The sequence below is a fragment of the Argentina silus genome, assembly GCF_951799395.1.
Source record: "Argentina silus genome assembly, chromosome: X".
Lineage (NCBI taxonomy): Eukaryota > Metazoa > Chordata > Actinopteri > Argentiniformes > Argentinidae > Argentina > Argentina silus.
Genome location: NC_139653.1, coordinates 41216000 through 41234607, shown reverse-complemented (window position 1 = coordinate 41234607; position 18608 = coordinate 41216000). Strand labels below are relative to the sequence as shown.

The 18608-nt window shown below is 45.5% G+C and overlaps 1 protein-coding gene across 2 annotated transcripts in view; it reads right to left on the bottom strand.

Annotated features, from left to right (window-relative positions):
* Nucleotides 1–1461: 1461 nt before the first annotated feature.
* Nucleotides 1462–18608, bottom strand: part of slc8a1b (solute carrier family 8 member 1b) — a 116999-nt gene continuing 99852 nt past the window's right edge. For both annotated transcript variants that reach the window (XM_083695042.1, XM_083695043.1), the window contains 2 exons: nt 11016–11291; nt 1462–5594 (listed from right to left, as the gene is read on the bottom strand). In XM_083695042.1, the coding sequence (XP_083551168.1) occupies nt 5218–5594; nt 11016–11291 (653 nt within the window). In that variant the 3' untranslated portion in view covers nt 1462–5217. The remainder of the gene's footprint in view (nt 5595–11015; nt 11292–18608) is intronic.

Genomic DNA, 18608 nt, shown 5'->3' with positions numbered 1-18608 from the left:
GGCGCCTTCTGGTGGTGTTGGGGCTGGGCCTCCCCACCTGATGCACCACAGTGTTGGGCATTGGTCTTGTGGCTGGTGTTAGCTTTTTTCATGATTCTATGCTTTCCTCATCCCTCAAGGAGAGCAGGCGCTGGTGGGTTGGGGCCCTTATACCGAGTTGGTACAGATTGAGAGGGTAGTATCTGCTGCCTGGGCCAATCTCGGGTCCTTCTTCACCGTTCAGTGGTGGGTGGGTTCTTGCGGTGTGTGGGCTTGAGTTGGCCGGGGCCTCTGCTGTAGGCCCTCCCAGTGCTGCCGTACGGCTCAGTACCATGCGGGCTGCGATGGTCACGGTGCTGGCTCTGGGCGTCTCGGCTCTTGCTGCTGCCCCCTCTACCCCCCTGATGTCCCTCTGGCTGGCCGGCCCGCCGGCAGGCGCTGGCCTTGTCCTCTGGATGTATTTTAGATGTCCCTTAGATGTGCCGGGGGCCTCAGGCCATCTACTTTATGCTGATTCCCTCCAACTGTTTAATGTATCAGTTTTTCAGTTTGCAACAGCCTCTAATCTTGTGTTGTCTCTGAAGGGCTGTCTCTGAGGGGCTCTGGCCCCTCAAAACTAGACACCAGTTCCTGAATTCTTCCAGGCTAAGTCTACTCTACCCTATATGCTGGTTTCTGCCGCCCCACCTGGGTCCCACCAGGAAGCTGCCCTTCACTATGGATCCCTGAACTCTTGCACCACACCACATTCCACATTAGTTTACTGTTCAGCACCTGATCAACCAGAGGAGGATGTGTCCAAAAGTGATGGCTGAACAAGATCTTGGACAACAAAGCATCTTGCATATAAATGAAGATGGGAAGAAACAGCAATGAATAGTAATGCAGCGCTAAATACTTCAGAAATCTCAAAGTGGGGAAGAAGGACAATGGCGGTATTCATCAAACTGGCAGTAGAAATGGGTTTTGTGAAACTGAAATTAAGGGTTACATTAAGGGTTACAGTCTTTTTGTGTTGCTCAGTATGGCACTAGTACTGAGCTCTTTTTGTGCATTCTGCTCACATACCTGTCTGGGGCCTTGCTTTGGCTATGTTCATGTATACTGACTAATTCTATAGGAGAGAGGGAGAGGGAGAGAGGGAGAGAGAGAGATTCTCCTTTACTGCAGTAATTAACAGTATTCTGGGAGAGTCTGAAGCCCAATTTCACACTCAGGTTGCTTAACTGCTCTGCCGTTGAGTAGCTCCAGACTTCCCAATAAACCCCATCCAGCACCCCTAAATACATATGCAACACTGAGCCGCAACCCTGCACTCTGCCCACACTTATTACACAATCTGCAACGAGAGAGGTAGAGAACATCAGCCAAGCACTTTTGTGTTTGAATACAAGTGTGAACAAGGGCATGAAAGTGTGAACACACACACACACACACACACACACACACAATGTTGACCCAAAAAACAAGTCCATTCAGGGGTCTTTGAAACAGGGTATCCCAAACTTTATTTTCTGTGTCAGAAGTGTACCATGTAGAGCAATCACAGTAAGTGTACTTCCTTCCTATTAGTTTGTGTGCAACACAAAGAAAAAAACAACACAGAGGACATCACCAAAGTAAGAAAACAAAATCATCATATTCAATTATAATCAACAAATTCAAACAAACAAAGACAAACTAAACCCTGTGAAAGAAAGGGAGACAGAGAGGGAGGGACAGATTGAGGGAGGCTGAGATTGAGAGGAAATTAAAGGGAAAGATAAGGAGAGAGAGAAAGGGTGAGAGGAAGAGAATAAAAGAATGAACAAGAAAAAAAAAAAAAAAAGAAAGAGAAAGAGATTGAAAGATTCTACAATCCTGAAAAACTATGGTCCATCTGAGCAGTGGGATGGGGTGGGGTGGGAGTGTTCTACATCAGATGTGATGTGTCTCAAGTACAAACAGACATACAGACAGACAGGGGCAGACAGGGACAGACAGACAGGGACAGGGACAGGGACAGAGACAGGGACAGGGACAGGGAGAGGGATAGGCAAGCATGAGCCAGCCAGAGTGACAGACAGACAGGCAGACAGACAGACAGCCATAGCAGACAGACAGGTAATCTTGAGACGTTTGATAAAGAACAGACCATATTATGTGTCAGATAAAGTTGAAAACAAACCACCCCACATCAAAACCAACATCACACTTCTCAGATATCAAATACTAAAACACTAAACATTGCTTAGCACAGAAGCAAAAGAGAGCGAAACAAGCTTTAAGCAACTACTTTCTTCAAAAAGGCAATATTTGTCATTCTTGAGTTTGAGTGAGGGTTTTAAAATAAATATGTAGAATTCTCTTAGATATGTGGAGGCATCTGACCTCACTCTGGTAACACTGTACAGTATATACATATGATCTCTTCAATGACAAAATAGCCTTTGATATACACCATCAAATAATACAACCATGTCATTATAAGCAAGCAGTGTCTTTTTGTACAAATACACATGCAACTCCCTTAAGATACATAACTCTAAGTATTCATCACCCTCATTCAACAACAGCAGATATTGCCTTTTTTAACTTAATGTGCAAGTTACCAAATAAATCATTAAAATTAAAATAAAACATAAGTTCTAAAAAGAAAAGAGAAAAAATCAAATAAAGTATAAACTAAACGAAAGCCTATACAACATTCAAACCTCCGTCAACACCAACAAATGGGATACTGCTTACTATATACAGACAGGTTATCATTCATGCACAAGTAGTGAACAAGTAGCACATTAACATTCCCAAATATGGACATGGCAGAGGGAGGGGGGGGGGGGGGGGGGAGACAGAGAAAAGCTGCTGGGCAGATGCAAGTCCTTGAGCCGCTCTGCACCAGTGCACAATGTATGGCTGTACTTCACATGTTTATTTTTTTCAATCTTCTTCCGCTTCTTTTCGTTTGTAGTTGTGATATCAGGATAGAGGACAGGTCTCTTTTTTTTTTTTTTTTTTTTTTTTTTCATCGTCCTAGTAGAGTTTCAGGTCAGAGAGAGATCATAGTATTATCACATACAGTAACAGCGGGTCATCATCAGCATATAAGCGAATGTCATCGTTTTTCATTACAAACATGGGTACCAGTGCAATGTTTTTCCTTCAATTCCAAACCCCACCCGAAAAAAGAAATAGAGCTATCCTAGAGCTTGGATAATTTGTTTCCCCTTCATAACTACACTACAACTACTACAAACCCTCACACCCCACCACGGATTTAACCTTAAAAGCTCTTACAATAGTCATTCCTTCGTGAACACATGACCAAGTAAGAGGGGATACAAACATCCAACCCATCTCTGTGAACGTTGAATACAAATTCTGATTAGAAAGGTTCTGTTTCAGGTAAAACATTGCGGCTTTTCGTACTACCCAGGGATATTTTTGGTGTTGTTAAGAAATGTCAGTTGGTTAGAAAACCCATTATTCTGGCTGTTACTGGAGTTCCCTTTAGAAATGTTTCCCTTTGGCAAAAAGAGGAGTAAACTGCACTTGTCTTCCGTATAAGTACTCTTATCTAGGACCTTCTCAGGGGCTAAAAATCTGTGGTGAGAATTGACAAGATGACAACATCTTGCCACATTGACATTAATTGAAAGCAGACTATTCTATGATAACTTTTACTTTTAATTATGTAACACATCAAGTATTGTATAAAACAAACTCAGTAGGAAATCAGGGTATAAAGCATACCTGAATTAAAAATCGATAAAGGTGTAAATAACTCGGACCGTCTTTATCTTTCAGACACTGGTCTTTGATTTAGCTAAACTGGACATATCATAGTAACAGTCTTGGATGTAAACCCAACTATCTGGAGACTGGCAGTAAGGTGTATTAAAAAGATTGCATCGTTAAGACATAACTCCTTTACCTCAGAGAGGAGGTAAACACCAGGCAATGTATTCTCACCAGCTTAACTGGGAACTCCTGTAAGATATCCCTATAGGGCTACTGCATTATAGAAATAGTCTAAATCTACGGTTCTACCCACCATTACACTTGATGTCTCTCATCTTAAGACTTACGCTTGATGAAATATTCCATTTAATGTTTAAAAATGAAGAGAGTGAAAATGAGGGTGGGGGCAACCTCAGACGGGGTTAGGCCTTAGTGTTGAGGGTGGGCACTGGATAGGGCCAACAGGGTATAAAGGGTTAAGCATATGGTTAGTGGTTAATAACTGACTGTAAAGCCCTTGAGGATTGGGACTGACGCAAAGGTCAGTCAGGGAGGAGTTGAGACATACAGAGGGGGAGCGAGAGCCAATCGGGGCGGCACCTGAAAGGCATGAAGCCGATGGATGAATTTGTACAGAGGGTGATATGGTCTCTCAATTCTATTGCAGTCTGAGTCAAGCACGGTGGCGACATTCCCATTGACTTAAGTTGAAATATGTGATACTGGGGGCTGGTATTAATACATATGATCATTAACGTCAATGTGTTATCTGATAGTTAAAATGGTACACTGGCCATTAAATCTTAAGACCTCTAAAGGTAGAATAATGCTATACTTGATTTTGTCTTTAACATCTACAGCAAGTTAAAACAACAACAACAACAGAAGAATCAGCTTTTCTATTAGAGGAACAGATCCAAGGTTAGGTCATGAGCAGCTCCTCCAGGCCCTAACTGAGAATTCATGACAGTCATTTAGACACAGAAGAGGCCTTCTTCAAAGTACCAGACCCATCCCAATCACACTGTCTGCAAACAGCTCTAGCTATCTTTTATGTTTTGTTTTGGTGTTCATGCATATACATATCAATAATGATGGTCAGGGAGTTAAAGGATTTCACTCAGATGTCTTCTGTTTAGTTTGAAAGGAGCGTTAGGAGTGGGCAATGGCGTTTTTGTAGGGTTGCTGTAATAAGAGACATGCCGAACAGCTCCCCCTTCAGGACGGGTGGACTCATAGAAACTCAACTGGTATTCTACAGACTTCAGAGGGGTCTCTGTCCCGGCCCTGACAGGGCGCTCATCGTCTGGTTAACTTTTCATCACTTCAGCTCCAGACCATGGGGCAGAGGGGGGGGGGGTCTTTTACTTCTTAAAAGGTGGGGCGGGGATAATAGGGATTTAGGGTGTTAACAACAAGAAAAACAGTTTTGCTGCTGTTGCCGCATCTTCCAACTCCTCCTCCAGTAGATCTTCTGCGTTTCTTTTAGTCCCGTTGCTTTTTTTTTTTTTTTTTTTTTTAGAAGCCCTTGACGTGGCAGTAGGCCTCCAGCGAGGAGAAGAGAATGTACAGCAGCCACAAGCTGACGAACAGCATGGTGGTCAGGATCTTGGCAGTCCGCGGGCCCCCCAGCTCACCGCCGATTTCTGGCTTCCGCCGGTACATCAACACCCCTACGCAGACGAACGCAAAGATGGTGAAGAGGGTGACGGAGAAGGCCAGGCTCCCCGGGTCCACCCGGAACTGTTCTCCATGGCTGTGGTGGTAGATGGCGGCGATGGACCAGGCTACGCCGATGCCCAGAAAGACATTGACTGCATTGCTGCCCGTGACGTTGCCAATGGAGGCGTCGGCGTACTGGTCCTGTATGGCCGCAACCTTGCTGGCAAAGGTGTCTGGGGGAGAGGGGCAGGAGAGAATAAAGGCAGGAGAGAATGAGGGCAGGAGGTAAAGGAGCAAGTTGGGGAGGGTGGTGTGAAAGTATGGAAAGGAAAAGGGTATATAAGAGGAGTGTGCATTTAGTGTGGGTAAAAGGTTGAGGGGTAGGTGTGGGAGAAAGACAAAACAAGACAACAAAAAAACTATTAATTCAAAGATCAGAGCAACACAGCTTAGTATTCTGTACTATCAGGAGAGGAATAAGCACACATTGCAGTGACAGGACCTCAGTGTCAGTATTCAACTCTTGTCCCTCCAGACACAGATCGATACCGGAGGCAGGCCGAATCTTCTCTATAAATGACCATCTGTGTGACTAGATTTAACGTTTTAAGTCCACTGAGACCATTCAATCTCTGTGATAGAGCCGTTTTATTCAAAGTTGCACTTACCATGCCAGACTTGCCAGTACCAAAATGCTTCCATAGAAAGTCAGGGCAACTAGCCTAATGTGTAAGACGTCTTTCATCAAGGAGAGAAAGCACCCCGTTTTAGCTCTCTCTCTCTCTCTGTCCCTACTCACTTCCTTTGTAATCCTCCCCTCCCCTGCTTTTTTCCTGGCACTCTCAACAGAGAGAGGACACTGTCTTTCAGCAATAGCCAAGTGGGCAGGGGAAGAGAGGGTAAAGGGGGACGGGGGGGACAGGGGAGACGGGACAAGAAGAGAAGGGGGGAAAGTGTGAATAGAAAAGGGGACAAAGGAGGAGAGGGAAGTGAGAGGAGGGGGGGGGGGGGAAGAGGGAAATGGGTAGCACACAGGAGAGAGAGAGAGATAAAGAGAGAGAGACCAACATAGCAGAACAGAGGGCAAGCAGAGAGCAGGCAGTGAGAGCGGTGGCATGTTGAATGGTGGAGAGGGCCAGGTTGAAACAGAGTGCTCCTCAGGGAGGCTCCATTCACTCGGCTGGCACCAGTCTCTGCCAGCTGGACATGATCTGAGATTGGCCCCAAGTGGCACTATTCACTGGGAATCTATCACTTGTGACTTCAATATGGCACAGGACTGGCACCGACAGGTATGCAAGTAGGCTCACACGCACACGCACACGCACAGGCACAGGCGCGCGCGCACACGCACGCACGCACGCACGCACGCACGCACGCACGCACGCACACACACACACAGACACACACAGACACACACACACACACACACACACACACACACACACACACACACACACACACACACAGCTGTCCTTGTGTTCCCTGTCTGAAAGCTGTAAGGTGTAACAGAGGAAGATTTATTACTTAAAATAAGCCTTTCATGGAACGATGACTCAGAAAAAGGACTCTCAGGGATTTGCCCCATATTCCTGTGCCGAGTGGTGACTCTGGCCTTGTTCAGTTAGGAGTCTACTGGACTAAGACCCAGGAATAAAACAGGAACAAGTAATTTAAACAATGTTGAGAGCAGTCATAAACAACCATATACTGTTACTGTGATTACTGTCTCAGACTCCCTCACAATAAGCAGATGCTGTTAAATGAGAGGAACAATGGTAACTGACCCTCTTACAGAATAAGAAAAAAGGAAGGCACTTCTCCATGGAGACTGCTCTTGCAGACTGTGGAGGTGTGCAGACAGAAATTATACCTTACAGTTTTCAGACAGGGAACACAAGGACAGCGGTGTGTGTGTGTGTGGGTGTGTGTGTGTGTGTGTTTGTGTGTTAACTAGGCTGAGCCAGGGTCTGGGCGGTGCAGCAGGCATTGTACAGCTAGAGAATAGGCTCTCACTGATAACACACTGCCTTGGGAACTGTGGAACAGACGGCAGATTAGGAACAATAGAAGCTGTAGAGCTGTAGTGGCAGGACTGGTGTCCAACAGACAGGGGCTGTGTTGGACACGTCTGCCGGGATGGTAGAGTCTCTCTCTCTCTCTCTCTCTCTCTCACACACACACACACACACACACACACACACACACACACACACACACACACACACACACACACACACATCAAGAGCATGGTCTCTGTCTCTCTCCCTGATGATGAGAAATGTGTTTCGCCCTGTGTGTGTGTGTGTGTGTGTGTGTGTGTGTGTGTGTGTGTGTGTCTGTGTGTGTGATTTTGGATCTCAGGGAGAGGCTTCCATCTCTCCCACAGCTGTAATCACACACACACCCTGCTGTCCACTTGGCCACTGTAATTGTGTTGGGACATAGAGCGTTGTACTGGATGTGGAAAGAGAGAGAGAGAGAGAGAGAGAGAGAGAGAGAGAGAGAGAGAGAGAGAGAGAGAGAGAGAGAGAGAGAGAGAGAGAGAGAGAGAGAGAGAGAAATGTGTACAGTAAGTGTGTGTGTATGATTCTTTATAGTGAGGACTGTGTGTATGAGATTAACTAAGATTGCCCATCTCTCTTGCACTTACCTCTGCTGTGGCCATACCCCCCCCACCCCCAAACTCTGCCCTCCAACCCCATCTTTAGGACATCACTTCTTCACTTAGTGACATGACACATTAACAGTGGAGCGTGAGGGGCTGGGACGGTGCTTTGACAGGCCCTACAATCACCAGCTATTTACTGCCTGGCCATCTAACACATCTATTTTGCTCAGGCCCTGTCCTATCAACATGCAGCGACAGCTGCTTCTGGCAGCCGCCTTCGCTAAATGAGAATATCGGTTACTATGGCGATTAGGCCTTCACCCATCACTTGCTCTCTGTCGGGTCCGGAGCATTGGTGACGATGATGTCACATCCTGTGTGAGATGTGTACTCTCACGACCATGCCTTTATATGACTCAATAGACAGAATAGGGAATCTTCTACACTAGCTCTCTCTCTCCTCTCTCTCTAGGTTTGTTGGGACTATTCTAAAAAATACAATGCCTGAAAATGGATGTACAGGCACAGTGAGGTTGAACAGTCTGCATTGTAAATTTTTTTTTAGATATTAGTGAAATGAGAAAAGGTGTCAAAGAGGCAGTAAGGACGGTGATGTCTCTATAGTTAGTCATGCTGTAAATAACCTCATTATGAAGCCTTGTTGGGCTGTGTGGTGTCTGCAGAACTGCACATACATGCACATGAACAGTGTGCACTGTATGTATTTGTAAACAAGTAAGGAGTGCAGAGGGAGCTGTTCCAAAGCAACATGAGGACAGGTTACCTACTGTATCTGGAGGGAGAGAAAGATTGTAACTGGTGTTCAGGTCTTTTTCCATAACACCGTCAGAATGTACGGAGCCACCGCCTGGGCACAGTGAGAGCTTGCGCTAGAAAGACTCTTATTTCGCGAGGTAGTAAACGTTAGCACAGAGGTGGAGGTGTTAATTGGCTAGTGAGAGGGAGGTGACAGCAGCTGGAACTACATTTAGAACCTGCAGGAAAAATCCCCCAAAGAGGTGCATTCTGGTAGTTAGCCTCCGCCACCTATTCATTTAGACAATAAGCTGGGGACGGGAGTGTAGCAGCTGCGTGCTAGCGGTAGGCCTGTGAAGTGTAACTCAAACACTCATACTTCAGTCTGGTTAATCAACCTCACATTTGCAGAGCTTGCGAGGTTGGATTAAAAAGCCCTTTTACAGAGTGTATGTATTTTCTTGTGTAAATACAAGGGGGGGGCCACATTTCCACAGTATGATGTGTGTTTTATAAAGGCAGGATTTACATCCTGTGCTCACTGCACTTTGCCTACAGTATACTGCATCCTGCATCTATCCATAACTATTCCTGCACTCCTCATTGATCTTTTAGACTGTTTCTCACATAAGGAGTCTTTCAAACCTCAGTCAGTATTGAATAGACAAACAGTCTGTCACCCCCCCCCCCCCCCCACACACACACACACACAGACACACACCCATACACACCTACAGTCTCATCACTATCAGCCTTGACCACAGACAGACAGGATGCTCTCTCTCTCTCCCCCTCTCTCTAATTTTTGTTCGGGCTGATTATGTTCCTCTCTGGCTGGCTAACCATGACAAACGAGGCTAATTTGAGCAGTGGGGGCTGCGGCATGGTGTTTTGATTTGCTGTAATTGCGGTGAGGCGGGAGGTGTAGGGGCTCCAGCAGGGTCCATTTACACAGCAGAGCGCTACAGAAGCAAACGTTCCCCCCCCTGTTATTGTTTATTGTGTGTGTGTGTGTGTGTGTGTGTGTGTGTGTGTGTGTGTGTGTGTGTACACTGCAATGTGTGTTTGAGAGTGTGGGCTTAGTGTAATGTATCATACTCATCCCAAGGACAAAGCACACCTGAGCCCCATGACAAATGACTCCATGCAAATGAACATATGTGGCAGAGTGGCGCAACGGTGTGTGTGTATGTTCAAGTGGTGTGTGAGCAGTGTGTGCATGTGAGAGCAGTGTGTGTGTGTGATCGTGTGGTGTGTGAGCAGTGTGTGTGTGTGTGTGTGTAAGAGCAATGTGTGTATGTGCAAGGACTAGATATGTGTGATGGGTGTGCATGTACAGTAGGAGACGGGAGGAGGGGAGCAAGGTTAAAATGTGTTTAAGAGGCCACTGCACACGCCTGGGAAACAGAATGATGCATGGTGGTATCTACTCTGTTATATACTCACTGCACACAAGGCTCTGTACACTATGAAATAGAGTAATACAGCCTCAGTGGGGTTTAAAGAAGTGTCAAGGTGTAAGATCAGTTTCAGCTTCAGTGAATTACATTAGCTTGTCAGCAGGTCTGTGAAGCAGCTAAGTGCTTCACTAATGAGCTGGGCTCTAATTAGCTAAGCACTGTAATCAACTATCCAAGGTTAAGGCTACTTTGGCGTATGTGGTGTGTTGAATGTGAATGTCCGTGGGGGTTTCTAACGGAAACATACAGTCCCAAGTCCAAAAGGTGTGCGGGTGTGCGTGTGTGCGTGTGTGTGTCTGTGTGTATGTGTCTAAGGCTGGTCTGGGGTGAATAAGGCTCAATAGATACTGGAATCACTATGCAACCGCTGCCTCAGACTAGAGACTCTATAAACTGCATAGTAGTCATCATAGTACACTGCACACTTATTCTGGGGTATCTCTGAGGGGTTTAGCTAGTGTTACCTGTACTTCAGGGGAGGCTGCTGGAGGTACAAATCGGAGGACGGCCTCATTGTAATGCATGGAATGGAACAAGGAATGGTATCAAACACACCGACCCTCATTCCTTTCCATGCATTACAATGAGCCCGTCTTCCGATTTCTACCTCCACCAGCCTCCACTGCTGTACTTCGTTATGCTGTTGTTCAACCCACTGTCTTGTACACAGTGGTGCCAAGCTGCACATGATAAGGGCATCTGCTATATGACTAAAATGCTGCGTAAACATAGTCTAGGTGGGAGTCACAGTTGGGGTGTGTTACCTGGTACAGGGGTATATCTAGGGGTTACACACTGACGTTAGGAGGGTATTATTATTATATTACCTGGCACGGAGGTCCCCAGGGCCACGAACACCACAGCGGTGACAGAATCCTTGAGGCCCACGGTGCAGCCGAAGTGGGAGGCCAGGTCACCTATGAAGGCGGTGAGAAGGCCGATCATGCCGATGGACACACAGAAGCAGGCCCAGCCGTTCCAGTAGTCTGTGGGAGGGACGAACGCAAACAGAACCTTCCAGAAGACCGTCAGGAAGTGCATGACGTAGTCAAAGCAGGATGGGAGCTTCTCCTCGCCGCACTCATCGTCATCGTCATCCTCACCTGTGGGGGAGATTGGGGAGAGGTGTTAAGAAGGAGTGTGATGGTAGAGAGGCTTCAAAAGCCAGATTTACTGAGTTCCTGGCATAATTATTGAAGGTTTAGGCTTGAATCTTGGTCCGACTTGGACATTTTCTGACACAATTTTGACAAGGCTGCCAGTGATGCTTAGCTGCTTGCCATGTCTGAGCTCATTTGTGGCAGAGCACATCTCCTCAAGGCTTGGGCAGGTACTGTAATCTCCTGTGTGTGTGTGTGTGTGTGTCCTAAGGGGATGAATGTGTAAGGCTACCACCTGTAGTTGGCTAAAGCCCCTGGCTTACTGAGGGCATATCACCCACTGCTGCATACAATTGTGCCATATCGCCTGAACCTTTACATTCAATCTCAAAACAGCTATTAGAATATTTTAATTTGGAGAAGGCAGAAAAAACGCACAATGCCATTTATCTTCAAAATGTCAACAGCAATTTGCCATCCCATTTTTGACCAGGCAAATCCTCAACTAGGATACAGGAAAGACTAACAGAAATGCATTCACACTACCCTCAATACAGATGAAAAGGCAAATAGCACGCACGCACGCACGCACGCACGCACGCACGCACACACACACACACACACACACAGACACACACACACAGGATCATTATGCACAGTCAGGAAGTCAGTATTTTCGATGCATGCAGTATCTTCAGGGCAGATATTAGCAGTGGTCCGGTGTGAGACATAACCATTGATTTATGTCTTTATTAGAATATTCCATCATATTCAATCTTGGTGCGTTATGGACCAGTGCACTCCCCCCCACTGCTGGGTCATACACAGTGGCTGTAAATCCAATATGGTGTTTGATGACTCCAACCTTTATCAATCCCGCAACTTTTATCTGAGGTCTTACATTCTGAATATATGCATGAAGGCTCTCTCCTGTGTGTGTGTGTGTGTATGTGTGTGTGCGTGTGCGTGTGCGTGTGTGTGTGTGTGCGTGTGCGTGTGCGTGTGTGTGTGTGTGCAAGCAGCCTACTCAGCCTAGCTTTTGTCAGCCTAGCGACAGTCCAGGTACATAATCAATTTCCATCACTTAGCATTTGGCACTAATCTGGTGCATATAAGACAGGCTTCTCTAGGTCTACAAGCGAACGAGAGGCTGAATGTTATTATTACAGCTTACCATACATTAATATCTCACCACTCATACAGAGCTGAATGAGCAGCCTCATCATTGCTATTCCTAACAGCTGCTAATATTTACATTTTCCACTGCCAAATTGTAAGATCATTTCCATACTTATTGTGGCTCTTATTTTAATAATACTTGAATAAACAGACAAACAAACAGACAAACAGAAAACAAACTAGAAACTAGACAATATTGCATTATGAAAACACTATGTGTAGACACTAGACAATATTGTATTATGGTACGCTAGGTGAGTCATGCTTGACCTTGTCTAAGCCAAGGGCCTTGAATTCTATTAAAATGCATCCTTCCTTCAGTAGTCTGACATGACTTATTTAATAAAAGCAATGCAGTGAAAGGCCCAGACTTGGACCAGTCCTGTCATGTTAGATTAGTGATTACATCAAGGGAGCAAGGATGGATGTATTCTAAAAGAATTGAAACAGGGCCATGGAGTTATGGGCTTTTTATATCCTGGTAGGTCGTAGCGACAGACAGAAGGGGAAGGACACGTATATACAAGTATTACAGTATGCATGAGGCAGGGGAGGCTGCTGGAGGTAGAAATCGGAGGACAGGCCCATTGTAATGCATGGAATGGAATGAGGAATGGTATCAAACATCAATGGAATGAGGAACTCGTATCAAGCTGTGTTGTACACATCTGCTGTGATGGTAGAGTGTCACACACACACACACACACACACACATACACACACACATACACACAAAGTAGGTCTACCAATTCAGACAAAGTAACTGTGGTGAAGGTACTGACATATTTTGACAGGCATAATGGCATAGCATCAAAACATTGTGTAACTATTCACTGCGGTAAAAAAAGACATGAACTAAAGAATATATTTATTGAGGCAAAAACCTTGCTGTCTCCTCTGCAAAAATGAAACTAAAATGAAATGACCACTTCAAATACCTTTTAGCAACTTCCTGTTAGATCTGAAATATATTTAGCATTTTCTTTTCGCAGCAATATTCTGCATCTCCACACACACACACACACACACACACACACACACACACACACACACACACACACACACACACACACACTCTACCAACATGCACTCTGTACACGCACAGAGCTCAGAGAACAGCACAGGGAGGCCCATCCTCTGGTAGATGGAATGCAGAGGGTGTAACTCATTGGACGCTGGTCTTTTGTGCTCAGTCAGAGAGCCGGAGAGGTGTCAGTGAGGTTTATCTCCCTCTGCTCACCGAGCATGCCTGAGTGCTTCTCTCTGATAGGCCGGGTAGCAACCGGCGCTCTCCTCTGATAGGCTGGTCAGGTTAGTGGAACAAGGCGAGCAAGGATAAGGCTTTTTATCTGTCCCTCAGGAGGTTGGAGGGAGTTCTGCTGCAGAGTTTGGAAGATGGACAAGAAGGGAGATAGAGATGGGCGGTGGTGGTTTGAGGGCTATACTGAGAGTGCTGAAGGAAGGAGAAAAGTGTGTTCTAGATAGATAATCTTGCTGTGAATTATAGTAGAGCTGGTTTGGTCTGAAAGAGGTGCATTCGTGAGATTACGGGTAGTTTCTACAATAGTCAGAGTAGACCAGAGTAGACCAGCTCATCTACCAGCATCCTCTCTGTCTCCCAGTCAGAGAGAGTGACATTATAGGACTGATCTGGGGGGTCAGGTCGGCACAATGTTACACTGTCCCTCTGCCCAGTGGTTAACAATGACTGCCTCTCCACACACCCATGCCAGGCCGACTGACAGGTGGAAAGCAGCTGAATATGAATATAACATGAGCCTCCCCGGTTGACTCACACTCATGCGTGTGTCTGTGATTGAGTGGGTGAGTGAGTGAGTGAGTGAGTGAGTGAGTGAGTGAGTGAGTGAGTGAGTGAGTGAGTGAGTGAGTGAGTGAGTGGGTGAGTGAGTGAGTGAGTGAGTGAGTGGGTGAGTGAGTGGGTGACTGAGTGAGTGTGTGTGTGTGTGTGTGTGTGTGTGTGTGTGTGTGAGTGAGTGAGTGAGTGAGTGAGTGAGTGAGTGTGTGTGTGTGTGTGTGTGTGTGTGTGTGTGTGTGTGTGACATGGGCATGCAAAGTATAGAAATATGGCTCTCCTGACACACACCACTAAACAATTGCAAAACAGTTTCTGTTTGCACTGCTGAGCAAAAGTGTAAAATAATCATTTATACATAAAAAAATCATGGATGCAACTGCTTACAGCATGCAACACATATTCAAAGTAACTTTATTTAACACTGCTGCATTTCCTGCACTTAACATCATTTATCACTGAACTCTTAGCATAAAGCCCAAATCTGGGATGTTTTAAACTAGAATAAAAGCTAAGGGTAACTCCCTCTCTCTCCCTGTGTGTGGCTGAGAGGCCTGTGAGCTGGCAGAGCTGCAGCCTGTGTGAAGCCTGTATGAAGTAGTGAGGCGTTGACACTGCAGGATTATAAATTTCCAGGATCTGTCTTAAAAGATGGTCCCTCTCCCTCCCTCTCTCCTCGTTCCCACTCTCTTTAATGGAGAACTCCACAACACACACACACACACACACACACACACACACACACACACACACACACACACACACACATACACAGTGGCAGGTGATGAATGCTGTGTTGCTGTGGCAGTAATTAGGGTGCAGTGGAGTGTGGAGGGGAGGGGATGACCTGCTCTGTCTCACCTCTGGGGGCATGGCTCTACTGGGGCCAGCCCTCCTGACCTGCTCCTAATCTGTTCTCATGACACTTTCTCTACTATCTTCTTGTGTCGTAACCTCTCACCTGGTCTTCTACTACTGTAGTCCTCTCCCACCACACTCCTCTACTACTCCTCCTGCTCTTTCACCCCCCCCCCCCACACACACAACTTTTACCCTCTTCAATGATTTCTGCTCCACTACACAGTATCTTCATTCCCATGAGAGAGAGAGAGAGAGAGAGAGAGAGAGAAAGAGAGAGAGAGAAAGAAAGAGAGAGAGAGAAAGAAAGAGAGAGAGAGAGAAAGAGAGAGAGAGAAAGAGAGAGAGAAAGAAAGAGAGAGAGAGAGAGAGAGAGAGAGAGAAAGAAAGAGAGAGAGAGAGAGCATGCGGTGAGTGGAGAAATAAAACAGCAGTCGAGAGAGGGATGCACTACTTTATATGCGAGAGCTTCTCTCTTTATAACTCACATCCCCCCTCAGAAAGAGAGAGTGAAAGGCTTTCTTGTGATGATAGAGCGAGCAAAAAAACATTCAACTCAGACTGTACTTTCTGTTAGACTACAGATATATAATAACAACCTGTTGTGCACACACACACACACACACACACACACACACACACACACACACACACACACACACACACCGCTCTACTCCTCACACAGGGTAGAGAAACATTGTGAACGTCAGAAACAACAACCCCTCCTGCACCCTCAGATCAAAAGATGCTGGACTGTTTGTCGTCGCCAGCATAAAAAAGGATACAGCTGGAGGTAGGGCTTTTTCTTATGGTGCACCATAGTGATATTTTTGCATGTGTTGTATTTCTGTATATGTTGACATGATGTGTCTTTGTAAAGTCAGTTGAACCTCCTGTGTAAAACACACTTCACTTAAAGTTTGAGAGAGAGAGAGAGAGAAACAAAGTCTCTAGAGTACAGCATGTAAAAAAACTAAAAGACAAAAATGGCACTTTCTTTTGCTCTTCAAACTCAAACTCAGCAGTCCTGTCACACACACATCACACAGTCCCTTATTGCAGCAGTAAACACACTGAGGCTTATCTCCCACAGGTACAACAGCCCACCCTATCTGAGGAGAAATCTCCATTAGCCTCGACTAGGTTAACCCCCCCAACACACAAAAGCACGTGCGTGGCATTTCAAAAGGCTTTTAAGGGACGGTTAAGTGTTCATTCTTCAATGAATCCAGAGTTCAAACAAGCGTTTAATGCATTCAAATTGGTGTTTTCTCCTGCATTTTGGGATGGCAACAATAAACCACATCCTGTGGTACTGTACTGTATATCTCAAATATAGAGATATTGTGAGGAGTATCTCTAAGCAGGGTATAGATTTGTAAAGCGGGAAAGCCTCTGGTGTTCTGATCTCATTTCAGGCTGCAGTGAAGTGGTAGGAGGCAGACAGAGACAGAGATGGAGCATGAAAGGACTTCTGTTAGGACTAGTTAAGGACAGAGTATCCATCTGTAAAAGGATAAGCCCTGTGTCCTAATTCTCCATCCTTTTCCCCGAAGTAGGCACTTGTCCATACCTGAAGTATGCACTTGTCCACTACCCCACTTGAATTTAAAAGCACATGATTGTTGTAGGCAGAAACAGTGTATCTACAACAGCAGGGTTAAGGCTAGCAGGATGCAGAGGATATACATAATGAACAATGCTGGGCACACTTCATACCCATCATAGGCTACAAGACACTCAGACAGATGAACACACACACACACACACACACACATGCACGCACACACACACACACACACACACACACACACACACACACACACACACACACACACACACACACACACACACGCATGCACATACTGCAGGGGAGTGGGAGTGGAGAGGAGAAGGTGTGCCAAATTGAGGGTCACTGAGTTCACAACCCTAACCCTATTAAATTGAGATGAGACTCCTGTCTACAGTATATGCATTCAAGCCAGTCTACAGTATGCTGTATACATTAGAGTCAGGCGATATACTAAGCCAGCAGTGGGGTCTCCTAATTTTAAATTGGGGTCCCCTGATAAAATCAAACTAACCTTCATGATTTGATAAATAAGACACATACATTATTATTTAGTATGTCTGTGTGTTTGCATAGCCCACAAACAAGTTGTTGGGTTACAGTGTGAGGAATAGCTCGGCTAGATAGGTATAGAGTGCAGTTTAGACTGTACATTACACACTCCACATCTGGGGAAGTGGGCAGTTGAGGCCAGAATCCGGGGTGGAAGTGGCATGGATGCCGCCAAACACTTCCAAACACTTCCGACTGTTATCTGGTCATCGTCGCCAGATGCAATCAGCATAACCCTCAACATACTCTAAACAATGGATTACTGGCTTTGCATCAGGAGGTGCTAAATAGTCAGCACAGGAGAAGGAACTTCCGGAGAAGACACTCATACACACACAGACAAAAGGATCTGTGCAAATGATTGACTGATCATTTCTTAACACATTAAAAATGCCAACATATTACCTGTGAATGTATTTTGAATAGTGTGTGTGTCGTCCTTGCAATTTCCTTATCTTTATCCTAAATGTGTTATTGCAAGTCTTGCAACAATGCTTTAGATTGTAATAACTTATTGCTTGATATCATTCTCTCCTAAAATATGAAACAAATACTTAATTGTAATACATGCCCATACAATGCAATAATGTATACATGCCCATAAGCTGAACGCTGGTGAAAAGGTTTCTCCACTAGATTCAGCTTCTACGGCTGGCTTTGAAGAGCACATACTGCACTGTCATGTCAACTGACTCTAGCCTGGGGTGGTTCTGAGTCTCTACAGTATGAGCTACAGTAGTTGTCCCACTTCAACAGTCTGTCTGTTTTTTTCATCAGCTGATGGCTCAATTAATGAATCAACTATAACCAACTGTTTCGGCTCAATGGTGGTTCTGTCACTCACAGTCAGAGAGAGGACACACACTAGGCTTGTGCCGTTATCAGAGTTATCAAAAACTGGTATACCTTCCCACCAGAATATCCTGCTATACCGGTAATACCTTTAAAAAGAAAAATCCAATACCAAGTTCAATCTTTATGCCACCTGGCACAGCGACACACGCTGATTCATCAAACGAGCACACCCAGACTCTGAGTGCACCAGGTGACAGCAGAAGTTTTCCTCTGGTATTTTACTGCATGTTCACAAGCTAAATTGAGTGGCCTTCAATTAACACAAGTAATCGAGGTAGTACTATAGTAGTGCATGTGCTTGGCAGTGAATGTTGAATTACATTATTTAAAAATTCACAACATTTTCCAATAACCCACAAACCCTCCCTTCCTCCACCCGACCCCCCCCCCATCCAACCACTGCCCCTCAAACCACCCACCCCAGACCCCTCCAACCCTCCCCACACCCATCGACCCAACCCACCCATCGACCCTCCTGACATTAATCTTCAAA